Source organism: Tamandua tetradactyla, chromosome 5, assembly GCF_023851605.1.
Source record: "Tamandua tetradactyla isolate mTamTet1 chromosome 5, mTamTet1.pri, whole genome shotgun sequence".
NCBI lineage: Eukaryota > Metazoa > Chordata > Mammalia > Pilosa > Myrmecophagidae > Tamandua > Tamandua tetradactyla.
Window position 1 is genome coordinate 20,448,154 of NC_135331.1, and position 15,491 is coordinate 20,463,644.

The 15,491-nt window shown below is 44.4% G+C and overlaps 1 protein-coding gene and 1 pseudogene across 1 annotated transcript in view; one reads left to right on the top strand and one right to left on the bottom strand.

Moving 5' to 3' along the window:
- Positions 1 to 15,491, bottom strand: part of GCN1 (GCN1 activator of EIF2AK4) — a 98,479-nt gene that overhangs the window by 45,919 nt on the left and 37,069 nt on the right. The window contains exons 14-26 of the mRNA XM_077159995.1: positions 12,327 to 12,500; positions 10,513 to 10,665; positions 9,097 to 9,189; positions 7,592 to 7,667; positions 7,298 to 7,457; positions 6,155 to 6,344; positions 5,924 to 6,048; positions 4,919 to 5,097; positions 4,533 to 4,626; positions 2,182 to 2,295; positions 1,860 to 2,058; positions 777 to 932; positions 135 to 316 (exon numbers count right to left, since the gene is read on the bottom strand). Coding sequence (XP_077016110.1) covers positions 135 to 316; positions 777 to 932; positions 1,860 to 2,058; positions 2,182 to 2,295; positions 4,533 to 4,626; positions 4,919 to 5,097; positions 5,924 to 6,048; positions 6,155 to 6,344; positions 7,298 to 7,457; positions 7,592 to 7,667; positions 9,097 to 9,189; positions 10,513 to 10,665; positions 12,327 to 12,500 — 1,895 coding nt within the window. The remainder of the gene's footprint in view (positions 1 to 134; positions 317 to 776; positions 933 to 1,859; positions 2,059 to 2,181; positions 2,296 to 4,532; positions 4,627 to 4,918; positions 5,098 to 5,923; positions 6,049 to 6,154; positions 6,345 to 7,297; positions 7,458 to 7,591; positions 7,668 to 9,096; positions 9,190 to 10,512; positions 10,666 to 12,326; positions 12,501 to 15,491) is intronic.
- LOC143682135 (small ribosomal subunit protein eS27 pseudogene) lies at positions 7,693 to 7,990 on the top strand (annotated as a pseudogene).

The following is a 15,491-nucleotide window of genomic DNA, read 5'->3' on the forward strand; positions in this document are numbered from 1 at the left end:
CAGCTACAGCTGTAGGGATAAACAAACGCTCTACTTCCCCCAAAGAACTGCTTTGAGGCCGGAGGTATCAGAAGCCCCTGCCTTCCCTCCTCCCCTGCCCCAGCAAGTCAAGGGGAGAGCAGAGCTGCCCTAACCTCGTCCACCCGCCCAGGCGGGTTGCTGGGTGAGGCCCTCAGCTGGGCATGGACAGTAAGGACCTGAAGGATCTGGGCCACGCGCTCCTCCTCCTCCTCACTGCGGTGGGGCAGCTCAGTCAGCACCATCTTCAGAAACGGGAAGACTAAGGAGAAGGCTGGTGCGGACAATGGTGAGGCACCTGTGAGAGCAATAAAGTAGACAAGGTCCTGTGGGCAGTGCAGGGCACAGGGCTGCTGCTGCCTCAGCATCCACCCTCAGGGCAGGTGGGCAGCAGGGAAGGCTGGAGGCCCTTTCTGATACCTGGAAGCACGTAGTATAAGGAAAGGGTTAACAGTTGATGGCCCAGTTCTAGAGCCCATCCCACTTCTACCCCAAAGACTGCCCAGTTCTGGAATGTGAGTTAAAACAAAGAAGTAGATTCCAGTGACAAGAAATAAACTCTGAATGTGGATCACAGTCAATCAGAGACTACCAAGTCTAGACCCGGATATCCTCCATGTGGTCCAAACTCCTACTTTTCAGATGAGGAAACTAAGGCCAGATGAGAATACTCATCTAAGGCTACAGCCCCCCAAGTCCCAGGTGATGCCTTAGCAGCTGCCAGGCCCCCACACAGCATGTCCTGCCCAATCCCTTACCTGGCTCACCCTTGCCCGCCCTGCTGGTGACAGTGTGGGTATGCAGCAGGGTCACTGCCCTCTTTACAGCCACTGACAGCTCTTCCTGGCACCAGGACTTATCCAGATCACACTCTGGTTGCAGTAGGCGCAGAGTCACGTGGCTCACCAAAGTACCTACACCAAAGAGAAGTGACCCAGCAAGGACTGAACGATGCAGAGGAGCAGAACATGACCCATGCACAAAAGAGGGACTCAGCACAGAGACGCCCAATCCTTGACCTAAAAAGAATCTCTTCTGCTGTACCAAAATGTCCTCAACCTCATCTCACTTTTGATCTATGTTACAACACTGAAGGGTAGGCAGGTAAGGAGCCACCCTTTAGACACTCAAGAAATTATAAATGCAACCAGAAGGGGCATGGCCCATCAGAGTGCCATTAAGCCAGAAGTAAAGCTCTGTCCATATAGTAGCTCCACTTTCCATGCTACAAACCCTGTGAGTAGAAAATATTCTAGCAGACTCCATATGCACTGACTGACTTGTTCACTAAGAACCATCCCTGGATTCCAGCCTCGTTCCTAAGAAGATACCTTTAAGCTAGGAAGGATGATGTCTACTCAAGGCCATGCATACACAAAAAGCAGCCCACCTTAATTCCACCCTCCCTGCCTTTTGTTTTCTCCACAGCTACCAGAATGCCAATTGCCACAGACTTCTGATAACCCCTAATATGTGGCTGCTCTGGAGCTCTGGGCTACAATGACTAGTCATGTGCCATGCTGCACCAAACTATCCCCACTGGCCCTGAATTTCTGACTTCTTAGTTTTCAAACTGCTACTGAAGGACCAGACACTGACTAGGGTCTAAAGCCTGGTTCTCAGAGAGAAGGGACAGCGGGTATAAAACAGGAGAGTGGGAAGAGGTACTATGTCACTCTTAGGAAATGTACAGCTTGAGGCTTCCAGGGCTGCTTCCCCAAAGAAACACACATTCCTGGCCCAGATCTGCACATGCCTCCTCACCCGCACACTCAGGGGCATTCCTGCCCACCACCCAACCTGCCCTGAGCCATCCCCACAGCAAGCAAACCAGAACTAACCCAAAGCCTTGAGTCTAGGGGGCATGACGCAGGCAGCCAAAGACAAGAAAGGGTTCTTGATCCTGGGAGCAGCTAGGGGAGATTTCAGCAAGGGCAGGAAAGAGTCGACCAAAACAGGGATGTACTGGGTCAGGCCGGATGGGTTCTTGGCCAGGATGGTGTCCAGGAGTCCTAGGGCCACCTCCAGCTCACTGTCCAGCTGCAAGCAGAGTTGCCCAAGGAGGTCAGCACAGCCTTGCTCCACAATAGGAAGGAGCAGGCACAGGCTGCCCAGCATGCTCATGGCATGGGCATGAGGGTGATGGTGACGACAGCCTCTTACCTCTTGCAGCCGCCTCCGAATCTGTGCCTCCTTGTCCAGCTGGGCCTGTAGCATCTCCTTCTGCTTGCTGGTCAGCTGCACCTCCTCTTTGATGCCTTTCTTCTTCTTTATTTCCTGAAGGGAACAGGCGAACTAATTCCATTTTCTGGGAGCCTCCTACCTCCCTCAGAGAAAGGTCACTTGGTTCTACAAGCAATACCACACCAGCTCTAAGTCTATATCTTGGGCCTCTGAACTGCCATGTGAACTCATCACCCCCAACAAAGTCCTCAGCCACTTGGTTTTATGGGCACAGCACTGAGGCAATTTTCTGCTAAAATCTCTACTGACTTCTAGAAATTAAAAGGTCCCTCGAAGTACTCAAAACAGTATTCTAGTAGCCATGTAGCTTCAGACTTAAACTCTAATCTCCCTTCGGGCCCAGCCCCTTCCTATAGAAGCTCTTAGACCCATAGTCTAAGCTGAGCTTAAAAAATGCCTGCAAAGGTGCCCGAGATGGCACAGGAAAGAATCACTCAATCATTCAACAAGTACTTATTGAGCATCTACATGGTGCCAACCACTGTTGTAGATATCTGGGGATATTGTGGGAACAAAAGAAAGCCCCTGCCTTCACAGAGCTCATAATCTAGTGGGAAAAGACAGACAATGAACACGTGAAACGAACACGTAAACCAGATGCACTCAGATCATGATAAATGCTATGAAGGAAGCAAATATGATGCAGAATAACTTGAAGGGGGAATGGGTCTACTTTGGATACGGTGGGCAGGCAGTTTCCTCTCTGAAAAGAGGATATGTGAACTGAGATGTGACAGACAAGAACCTAGCCTTGTAAAAACCAAAGGAAGAGCAGAGACCCAGGGACTGGAAGGAGCCCTCTGTGATCTGCTCCTGGGGGAACCAGTTCTGTCCAAAACCGAATATAGCAAGAAAGCCTCAATGCCCCAGAGGCTCTACAGGACCAGGAACAAAGTTGGGGCCCAAGCACAAAATCCAGCAACACCGCAAAGTAAATACTTAGCACAAGAAACTCCTGCATCCAGCAGATAGAAATTCATTTTCTTGAGTGGAAGTGGAGGAAGTTGTGGAATAAGGGTAGGCAAAAAGAGTGTGGCAATCCCCGATGAATCCCAGAGTGATTTGATCAGTGACTGGAAAAGTATTTGCAAGCCCCCTTTGGGGAATGGTGAGAGTGGGGAGAAATTCAACTTCCCCAAGTTGAATTCTTGATATTCTCACAAGCAGTGTGGACAACCAAAGCTATAGGCTGAACCCCCAGTCTTGGGGTTTGTTCACATGAAACTTAACCCCACAAAGGATAGGTCAAGTCTACTTAAAATTTAGACCTAAGAGTCACCCCCAAGAGAACCTCTTTTGTTGCTCAGATGTGGCCTCTCTCTCCAGCCAATATGATGAGCAGTCTCACCACCCTCCCCCTCTCTGCGTGGGACATGACTCCCAGGGGTGTGGACCTTCCTGGCAATGTGGGACAAAGATCCTAGAATGAGCTGAGACTCAGCATCAAAGGACTGAGAAAAACCCTAGAATGAGATGAGAATTAACATCGAGGGATTGAGAGAACCTTCTCGACCAAAAGGGGGAAGAGTAAAATGAGACAAAGTGTCAATGGCTGAGAGATTCCAAACAGAGTCGAGAGGTTATCCTGGAGGTTATTCTTACGCACTAAGTAGATATCACCTTGTTGTTCAAGATGTAGTGGAGAGGCTGGAGGGAATTGCCTGAAAATGTAGTGCTGTGTTCCAGTAGCCATGTTTCTTGATGATGATTGAACAATGATATAGCTTTCACAATGAGACTCTGTGAATGTGAAAACCTTATGTCTGATGCTCCTTTTAGCTACTATATCAACAGAAGAGTAGAACATATGGAATAAAAATAAATAATAGGGGGAACAAATGTTAAAATAAATTCAGTTTGAAATAGTGGTAAATGAAAGCGACGGGTAAGGGATATGGTACGTATAGTTTTTTTTTTTCTCTACTATCATTTTATTCTTTTTCTGTTGTCTTTTTATTTCTTTTTCTAAATCGATGCAAATGTACTAAGAAATGATGAATATGCAACTATGTGATGATATTAAGAATTACTGATTGTATATGTAGAATGGAATGATATCTAAAGGTTTTGTTAATTTTTTTTTTAATTAATAAAAAAAAGTTAAAAAAAAAAAAAGTGTGGCAAGAAGACCAGGTACAGGGTCGGGGGATGGAGGAGCAGGCCGTGGGCATCAGGGTGATCCAAGGGACAGTACATGTGCAGTGGAAGAACCACCAGCCAGAGGACACCAAGCTCTGCAGCCTCCAAGTGCCAAGCTTCCATGTACTCACCTCCTTCAGCTCCAGCTCGATGATCTGCTCCTTGAAGGAATAAGCTTTGTTCTCCCGCTTCATGTTGGCCTTTTTTATGCTGTCCTGTTGGGCACTGAAACCCCAGAGTGGGTGATCAGCCCATCCTGAAAAGAGCCACCAGACCCTTCTTCCAGCTTCCCACCAGCCATGAAATCCCAGTCAGTTTTTAAGGAGCACCATGTACCAGGAATGTGCCAGCTACCTGACATACTCTCATGTGCAGGGCCTGAGCACTAGGCCTGCAACATAACAGGCACTGGTCCAATAAATGCATAGTTCGTTTCATTTGTTCTGTCTCCGTCTTACAGACAAGTAAATTAAGGCTTGAGGAGGAAAGGCAACAGAGTGCATGAACAGGGTCTCACCTCTGGATGATGGACTTGTCATACAACTCCCCGGCAGGGGTCCGCATGATGGCAAATTCCTCTCGTGTCACCTGGCACAGTGCAGGGTTCTGCACAGAGGCCGTGATGGTGCTGATGAGCTGTGGAAGGACTCGGGCCGGGGATAGGAGGGAGAGGGAGCCCATGGCATTCATGGAAGACTGCCAGACAAACAGACACAGTCAGTGTGTGCCAAGGTTGGCAGTAGGGAAGGGAGTCTGCCAAACCTAAATGCCCCCTGGCAGTTGGCAGCCCTTCCTCTTGCTGCTTCCCTATTTTTTTCTGTGAGCTTCTAAGCAAAGTGGACAGCTACAGTTGCTGCCTGCCTTGGCAAGCAGGTATCCTTTGTCTAGTAAGTCTAGCCTGACTTGGTAGGGCGGGAGGGGGGGCACACTCCCTCTTCACTCCCAATCTCTGGTACAGGTAGATTCCCTATTCCCCTTTCCAGAGGTAAGCGTGTGACCAGGACAGGAGCATGGACTCAGGGAGGAGCACAGGACCTGAGTCAGATCAAGCAGGGACAAGAAACCATGCCAGGTGCAATTATTAAAAAGCACAAGTTTTTTCACTGGAGTTGATAGGGGACAAAATGGAAGCCTGGGACTCTAGTAGCTGCTTTGCTACCCCAAAACGAAAAACCCTAAAGTCTGAGAAGGAAGCCCACATTATGGAAAGCAGAGGCAAGAGATACAGGTGGATGAGAGAGAGACAAAGAGTTAAGAGAGACGCCACCTACAATGTCCTGAGGGCAACATCTGTGTCCCTCTGGCCAGCATTACCCAAAGCCAGTCACATCTCTAAACTGCACAGTTATATAAGGCAGTAAGTTCCCTCTTGTGCTTCAACCAGTTTGCATTTTCTGTCACTTAAAACCCCAGGGTCCCAGCCCACATCTCAGCACATCTTCACCTGTCTCTGTGAAGCCTCCTTTCCTGTACCCTGAGAGGGTTTCCTGGCCAAGTAAGAACCAGCTCACAAGCCAATCACCTGGTTTAGGGGATTCTGCGTGGTGATCCTGGGAATGATCTGATCCAGATGCCTGGTTATGAAGGCTTCAGGATCTATCTTCATCCTGGCAAGAAGTGCTGGCCAGAGCCCAGACTGCACAGCCACTGAATAGGGGGATTGGAGATAGGTCTTTGAGGCCTTCTGCTCAGCCTGCTCTTCCCCTGTCCCACAGAGCCCCCACATCCTCCCATCCCTGCCCCAGCCACGGACCTAAGGATGGGTGGTGGGAGATGATGAGCATCTCCTGAGCCAGCTGTTCGGTGTTGGTGACGTCCCCCTCCAGCCCTGGCACCCCAGAGATGACACAGAGAGCCTCCTGCAGGACCCGGGGAGGCACGTAGGCCTTGCCCGCCTCAGTGACCTCCCCAGTATCAGTCACCAGAGTCTCTAAGGGAAGCACCTGCATGAAGACAGCACATGAGCTCCACTCTCCAAGCCCTGTCCAGGCTTGGCACACAAGAGAACAAGATGCCAGGCAAAGCTGCCTCTTGCTCACATGGTTCTCTGGGTTCCCTGAAGGAGTGGAGACTGACACCCAGCTTCCTGCACTAGGACCCTGAGGCTGTGAGAGTACCTAGAGGAGGAAGGACCTGTGGCTTTGCACCTAAAAAGCCCAAGGGGGAAAAGAAGGCAACAGAAACTGGTCTGAGAGACCTGGCCCATGACCACAAGACTAGGGCTGGACTGCGTCCTCAAGTAGGCTTACTTGGGGAGGGAAGCAGTGAACACTGGCATAAGAAGCTCTGAAATGAGAGTAAAGACTTTGGGGTATATTCCTAGTTCTGTTACCTATTAGATAGAAGACCCTACACAAGTTATTTCAGCTTTCTAAACCTAGCCAACTCATGAAATAAGGGTAACAAACGCTGTCTGTTTTTAAGAAATATTGTGGGCAGGCCATGGTGGCTCAGCAGGCAGGACGCTTGCCTGCGATGCCAGAGGACCCAGGTTTGATTCCCAGTGCCTGCCCATGTAAAAAAAAAAAAGAAATATTGTAAAAAATCAAGTGAGACAATGGGTAAAAAAGTGCTTTAAAAATTAAAAAGCTATTTTAAAAACCTAAGGTATTATTCAATTACTCAAGGGAAAAAAGGTCAAGTTACATGTCAAAAGGCATAACCTGCCCAGGCCAAAAAAATAAAAAAAGGCATGGGAAGAAAAAGGAGGGTAAGAAAAAGAAAAGGAATCCTATGAAGGTGTTTCTGGGGTTCTACTGCAGAGATTATTTCTGACATTACCCAGAATCTAAGCGCATGAGAAGAGCTCAGGAGCAGCCCAGACAAAACCTCAGGGTCTGAGTAGGTTCAGGAAAACAGGTCATAGCACCCCAGTTTGGAGCCCAGATGCTCTCACCTTGTGGGAATTGAGCACAGTCTTCAGCTCCTCCAGGAGCCCGTATGCCAGCTTAAAGCCCCCGAGAGAGGCCAGCAGCTTCCGGACCGTCTGCTGGGCCTGTCTACGGATGCACCAGGTCCGGCTAAGGAGCACCGCCACCAACACACGGTGGTACTGCCTGCAGACACAGGGTACAAGGTCCCGGGAGGGTCGAGAGCAGGACTGTTCACAGCCAGCCCTCCAGCCTCCCATACACCCTGCCAAGGTTGGCCTCATTTGGCCCAAGGGACAAGGTAAGAGTGTCTCACGTACTGAACTTTGTTGCCTGTGAGTCTATGCAGGTGGTCAAGGAAAAGTCTCTCTGTCAGATGCAACACAGTGCACAGGGCTAGAATGGGAGAGAGACAGCAGACATGCTTCAAAAAAAAAGGTATGTGGGCCTTTTCGGCAGTGACAACCTCCCCACAAAATCATACCTCCCACAAGGGGCCTCCTTCCCTCTTCAGAAAAGAAAAGAAAACAGAAGCAGCACCTGTTGCACAGCCCCAATTCCTACTTCCTGTATATGAAATACCCAGGATGCTATAAAATCATCACAATCTCTTGCCATACACAAACCGTAGATTCTGTGTTGGTTACTCAACTGTCCACTGCCAGCATACAGGAGGAAAAGCAAGCCTTACAGAAACATACTCCTTCAGAAGGAAGTAGCATTGGATTTAAAAAAAAAAAAGGTATGTGTGTACATACACAGGCACACAAACACATACATCCAGAAAGCACTGGAAAGAAGCAGAAAATTAACATCAAAATGTAAACAATCATTTCACATTTAGATGTGAAATTAGAGGTCATTTTTATTTCCTTCATTTTGCTCATTAAGCATACATGTTTTAGAACAAGGAAAAATATGCACTATTTTTAATAATTCAAAATTACTACGCAGGTCTAAAAAAGAATAAGGAAGTGCTTTATGTATTAACATGGAGTAAGTTCTAAGTAAAGAAAGCACAATGTATCTTGTAGGCATGCTACCATTTGTTTAAAAAAGTAGAGAAAGACTATAAAAGAGGCATTTGCTTAGACAACTATAAAATATCAAGGATACAGAAAAAGCTGATAAAATTGGTTGTCAATGGTCAAGGGAACTGGGTGGCTAAAGATGAAAGGAGAAGTACAATTGTCAGTGCAGACCCTCTCTTACATTTTGTATTTGGATTGCATGAATGTATTTCCTATTCAAAAACTGAATTTTTTTTAAAAAATCAAGAAACAGCTAACAGCTGAGGCTCATTAATAAGATGTTGTGCTTTGTGAGTCAAAAAGTCTTTTCAAAATCACCAATTAGTGGCAGACACTCCACCCTAAGTCAACCTAGATTTTTAAATATACATTTAAAGATGAACTGTTTATCTGCGAGGAGAGAAACCAGTAGTTTTTTTGTCTCCTGCTGGGGAGTAGAGCCCGCCACAACACTACCAGAGCTTCTTAGCTCCCTCTTAAACACGAGACAAGAAAACCTCCGAGACAGCACCAATTAAACAATAAGCTATAATTACAGCTAACACTGCAGCTCCACAACCATTACCACCTCTCTTCATACATCTCCCAATTCTCCCCATTTCCATGGCCTTACACTCCCCAACAGGAATGAATTGCTTCCCACAACACCCAAGCCGCGGGGCTGCCCACTTCTGGTCCAGGTTTCTGCACAGCTAACTGGTCACAACCACAGGTAGTCAGGGAAGCCTCCCTCTGCAGACCTGCCAGGGAGATGGGGCCCCACTTTTGAGGTCACTAAGAGGGTAGTTACTCACCATCCTCTGAAGCCAGGAGCAGGAATTTCTCAGAAGTGAAAATCTGCTTCTTTTCATCCACAATCAGCTGCCAGAAACTGCTCAGTTTGGCCTCTATGAGAAACAAAAGGTCACCCCAATACAGCTCACCATTTCCACCAGGGCTGGTTCCCTTCCATCCTGAAACCATGTGGTCTGGTTTTGCTGACAGGACCTGCTCTCCAGCATGCAAGAATGCTCTCCAGCTGGCATGGATTCTCCCAAGGGTCACTGCCCTTGCCCATTTTGAGAGCTAACAACAGTCATTCTGGTATCATTTCCCATATGAAAAGCTTCAGTGGTTCCCTGCTGCTTACAGAAGCCTAGGATGGCAGGTTCTCATATGGAATTCCCGGGTACCCCAACTAAGCTGGAATACTTGAGGTTCACATATTGCAGCTTTTGCTACCCTTCCCCAACTGGGGGCTGCTTTAGGCTCACACTGGGTTGTGCTCTTCAGGCTAGTGAAATCTTGCTCATCTTCGGGGCCCTAGCTCAAATGCTTCCTCCTTCAAGAAGCTTTTCCCCACCCCACCCCAAACTAAAAGCAACCTCTCCTTCAAAATTGCTCCAATGCCACATTTTGCCTTAAACTACACTTGTAATTTTGTATCTCCTCTCTCCTATTAGAGAGTAAGCACCCTAAAATTTTCTGACACAAGGTCTTGTTCACCTTTGCATCCTCCCAAATTAGCGCAGTGCCTTAGCATATACACAGTGGGTACACAATAAAATCTGAAGAGAAGTGAACTCCATTTCTAACCATAGGAATCAGTTCCAGTATGTCCATGTGTGGTAAGTAGGAAGGAGGTGGATTGAACAAAGTCTGAATACTACACAGCCACAAAAAGACTGAGAGCGCTCTTTGTTGTACTAATTTGGAATCATTTCCAAGATATGTTCAATACATTATGGTGCAAACATAGTACACTACCCACATGTTCAACTGACTATGCACCAACTATCACTGGACACAAAACGGTATAATAAATACTGTTTGGGAAGAGGAACTGACTAGATGATAGGCAGGGCTAAGGGGAAGCTCATATATCATACCCTTTTCTACCTTTCAAATTTTGTACCCTCTGGCTGTATAGTCAATTAAAAAGAAAAGCCCTGCTACTAAACCCAGTCAGTCTGGGTATTACCTCTGGGCCCACATCCCCAGATCACTGGAGCCACAGGGCCAAAGAGGAACAGGCGAGTCCCCTCCTTCATTCATGCACCCAATGCAGCCCTGAGGTTCATTCCTACAGACTGGGCAAGCAGGCCTGGGGCCAACCCAGAGTGCATAGTAGCCAAGTTGAACTGTAAAATCCTAAGCCTCAGGACACTCATCCCAAGGACTCTGAGAGAAGCCATTGTCCACTACTATCCTAGACATGGCTGGGCTCTTACCAGCCTGTGAGTCAGCCACTGACAGCTTTGAGAGCAGCAAGGCTGCGGCGACCCCTTCGGTGACAGTGGGAACCTGAGTGCTCTGGCAGGCTGCCTTCTCCACCGCCTGGATGAGCAAGGGCAGCAACTCCAGGGCCTGCAACAGTGTGTCACCTGCAGAGAGGGGACAAGAATCTCACAAACCAGCCACATCCTGAGGGGTGAAAAGAATACCGAGAAAGCAGTCACTCACCCAAGTTTTAATTGGCTGACTAAACCCCTCCAGTTAATATGTCCAATAGTTAATGTGAAGAAGTGGAATCTGAATCTGGGGCTTAAATCAAATTCTACAACCATAAAACTAGAGCTAGAAGGATCTGTGAAATCAAATAATCCAGTTCTTCACTTGATGGATGAGGAAACAGACCAAGAGAGGATTAAGTGAGCTGCTCAAGGTCAGATGACTGGTTGAGGCCAAGTCAGGACCACCCTTCCACCTACCAACCCCCCCCACACACCAGACAGTCTCTGAACCCTAGTTCCAAGGTCAGAGCCCATCTGCTAACCCATAAACTAAACCAAGTAAGGGAACAAAAAAAGCAGAAACCAGTTATAATTGTAGCTAAATCCACATTTTAATACAAAACAGTTTGCTGAAGCAAGGTCGTGTTCATCTTTGCATCGTCCCAAGGTACATCAAACAGGTACATAAAAACATTTTCACAATGAAACCAGTACTTTGCTCAGACTACGTTTTGGATTTGAATCCACACAATACTTTTATAATCAGTCACAAGGACTAACTCAAGCTGAAATGGCCAGGTTAAACCAAGTATTTGCTATCTAGGAACTCAACCGAAAAATCACTGAAAATACAAACTGACATGAATTCACAGACTGTTTTTAAACCAAGGATGTGAGTTCACTATATCTCTAAGGTAGCTGACTCTGGGGATTTCCACCCAAAGGGGATCTATGACTTCAGTCTGTGGCTTTCTGTAAACTTCACGAGCCACTGCACAAAGATGATCTATGGCTCTGAACTTGGAGATGTTTCAAAAAAAGATTTATTCTCGACTCAGTGCAAAACTCTCATCTGTTTCCTATTCCTGTTCTGTAATAACTAAAAAAACATATGGGGATAATGTACCTTAGATAGACACGATACATTTCACACAGGAAGGTGTCCCCTCTCTAGCAGAGGCTCTGGAATCACTTAAACAATTTTTTAGACACAGATCATCATAATCCGAACCTTTTAAAAAAGGTTTAAAACGTTTACCTCACAGGTGGAAATCAGTATTAGAGACTTTTACCTTAGAGATCAAGCTCCCAGACAGATTTGAAAGTTTCCCTAGCTCTGCTTGGGAAGGCAGTGGATACCCATGCCCAAATGTCTATATGTTTATTGGCACTATAGTGAAGGTAGTGGTTGTTTTTTTGTATCTTTTTTTTTTGTTTGTTTTATTTTGAAATAATTTTCTGTGGTCATTTTTAATAGGTCCAGAGTAAAATTTGTATGAAGTTGGACCTTTGGAGAATAATTTCTCCATATAATCACAATGTAGTGATATGGAATGTGGTTCTGAGTCTTCTCGAATAAAAGTTTATACCTTGAAAATCAGATAAAGAGGCGAAGTCAGAACCGGTTGTGAAGACGAGGCACTGATTCCAGGCTTTATAGGTGACTAACTCCCAGAGGCCCAGAAGGAAATGATGCAAAACCAGCTGAACCAAAAGAAGAAAATCTAGAACCATAATGATGCCCTGAAGGCTCAGTCATCTTTGTGGGGGGGAGGGGGGGGTTGGATACTGACACCTGGCGGGCCTCTTACCTCGGAAGGAAGCCAACATGCACTGCAGGTAGGCATGCCTCACTGCAGAGGTGGAGGTTTTAAGGCTGAAAGCTTTCTTGAACCACTCGGTGAGCTTCTTGGGCACTTCTGTGGTGAACCGGTTACACCAGAGAGCCAGGACAGAGACAGCGTGTACCAAGGTGCCTTCGTGAACTACGGCAAGAAGTGGAAATTCTGTCAGTTTGAAGTCTTATAACTGAGAAAAATCACTGCAGGTAGTTCAAGAAAGCAAGTGGGGCATACACTGAAACACCTTTCATACCAGAATATGAGTCTGGCCCAGTTTTTAGAATGTCAATTATCGACAAGAATAAAGTAAAAGATATAAGAAATATGATTATTTTCTGTTGTGTCAAAATCTTCAGCTTAGTTTTGACCCATCTTCCCTCGCAGTATATAACACTGCCACATGCCCCAATTACCTGTCTTTTCAATTGGCATTTTAAAATTTTTCTTTGTTATAAACACAAGAAAAAATTTCTTTTGGCATTCAAATGATGAAATATTAAAGGAACTCAGCCGATTGCTCCTTCACCCACACACGCAGGGACAAATAAAACTGAGTTGTAAGATATATTTAATTATTTAGTTTTCATTTTATTAAGGATGGGAATTGTAAAATTAACTAAGGGAATATTCCTAGAGTACAATCAAGTACATAGACATTTCTAAATAAAGAATTCACAAGTTCAAGCTATTTAAGTTTATACCAATGGAGACAGCCAACAATGCTGAAGGCTTAATACATAGTTCCTTGGGTTGAATGATATATGACTTAGTGATTCTATTTTTGTTCTGAGGCACTTGTGAGCTGCCCTTTTCAGGAATTGAGAATGTTTTCCCTAAAATGACTTGGTTGTCACCCACTATCTGGATATAAATATACTTTATCAGTTTGCTATAGCTTTGTTTTGTGTTGTTTCTAAGAACTCTGTGGAGTTTTATAGCTTTGTGGAGTTTTATAGAAATTAATCCTGGATTTTGTCTTTGAAAACTGACAATTTGACTAAAAATTCATTCAACCACTCAGTCATTTCAGGAAATGATTAGTGAAATCTACAGAAAAAAAAACACATTTTTTATGGACATGAGCTAAATTGATTACAGATATGAGCTGAGGCACATATCTGTGACTGTTACCTATTATCTAGAGATTTGTTACTGTGAATGCCAGCCAACATATTCCATGGAAAGTATGTGTCGGCTAACCGTGAAACAGTAGATCTGAAAGAGCCTGCGGAGACCAGCTTTTGGTAATATGAGAAGCTGACCATGGATGTATTATTGTAGGGTGTGGGTACAGATGGCTATATAGGGATATAAACCTGGAGGAAATAGTGACAGGTCTGCTACTCAGTAGTATCTCTCCCTCTCCCCCTCTCCCCTTCTCCTTCTCATATATATAATTTTCTTTTGTTTTTTACTTTAAATAAAAGCTCTAAATTTGGAAAACTGTTATACCCAGAGATTTGTCATAAATTTCATTGAAATATTAATCAAGACATCAACAATAATAACAACTTTTAATTGTCTTGTATTCTGCAAAGATAGTCTCTCTTGAATTCTAGGAACATAATGTAAAAAATGTTATTGAGCAATAAATCCTGCCCAACTGAAGTGTTTCTATATTTTTTTCCTGATTTACCATGCAGAGCAGGTCAGCATGTTCTTAGTGAAACATTTATAATATACCAAAATAGGATATTTGTAAAGTAATCTGAAAAAACTAATTACAAAAGCAAATCAAGATTATAGAAAACTATGAAAATAAACACTACACAATGAAACAAATTACCCATTATCCCACCACTTAGAAATAACCATTTTTGTTTCTTTATAACCATAATAATTGTGAAAAACTTTTATTAAAGAACTTCATAATTTGCACAATTCTATTTGAAATGTCCAGTACAGGCAGATCGATGGAGACACATTAATAGCCGCCCAGGGCTGGGGAGTGATGGTGGTGGGAGGACAAGTGGAGTGACTGCTAATGGATATGGGGGTCTCTTCTAGGGGTGATGAAATGTTCTAAAGCTGATTATGGGCGTGATGCATGACTCTGCTAAAATACTAAAAACCATTGAATTGTTCACTGTATGAGTTGTGTGGTATATAAATGAAATCTTAATAAAGCTGTGAAAAAAAAGTAAAAATAAATAAATAAATAAAAAATAAAAAAAAGAACTTCATATTTTAGAGACATGTAAACTATTCAAGATCAATACTTCATTATTCTCATAATATTTTCAAATATTTTATTACATTCAAAAAAGTAAATTTAACAGTAGACCTCTTTGTAAGATGATAAAACTTAAAATTATTACGGTCACAACCTGCATGTGTTATCAATGAATTTTTCTATATAGTATGCTCACAAATTTTAAATTAAAATTAAGGCCTTTTTTCTATCTCTCAGCCGACATGGCAAGCAAACTCACTGCCCTCTCCTTCTCTACATGAGACATGACTCCCTGGGGTGTAAACCTCCCTGGCAATGTGGGACAGAAGTCCTAGAATGAGCTGGGACTCAGCATCGAGGCATTGAGAAAACCTTCTCGACCTAAAGGGGGAAGAGAGAAATGAGACAAAATAAAGTGTCAGTGACTGAGAGATTCCAAACAGAGTCGAGAGGTTATCCTGGAGATTATTCTTGCACAGTGTACAGATAACCCCTTTTTAGTTTAAGGTGTATTAGAGAAGTTAGATGAACGTGCCTGAAACTACAGTAATGTGTTCCAGTGGCCACGTTTCTTGAAGATGATTGTATAATGATATTGCTTTTGCAAAGTGACTGTGTGACTGTGAAAACCTTGCTCTGATGCTCCTTTTATCTATGGTATGGACATATCAGTAAAAAATATGGATTAAAAATAAATAAATAATAGGGGGAACAAATGTTAAAATAAATTGGGTAGAGGAAAATACTAGTAGTCAACGAGAGGGGGGTTAAGGGGTATGGTATATATGAGTTTTTTCTTTTTATTTCTTTTTCTGGTGTGATGTAAATGTTCTAAAAAATGATCGTGGTGATGAATATGCAGCTATGTGATGATACTGTGACCCACTGATTGCACACCAAGTATGGAATGTTCATACGTTAAGAATGTTCATGTTGTAGGTTGATTGGTTTAATTAACAAAA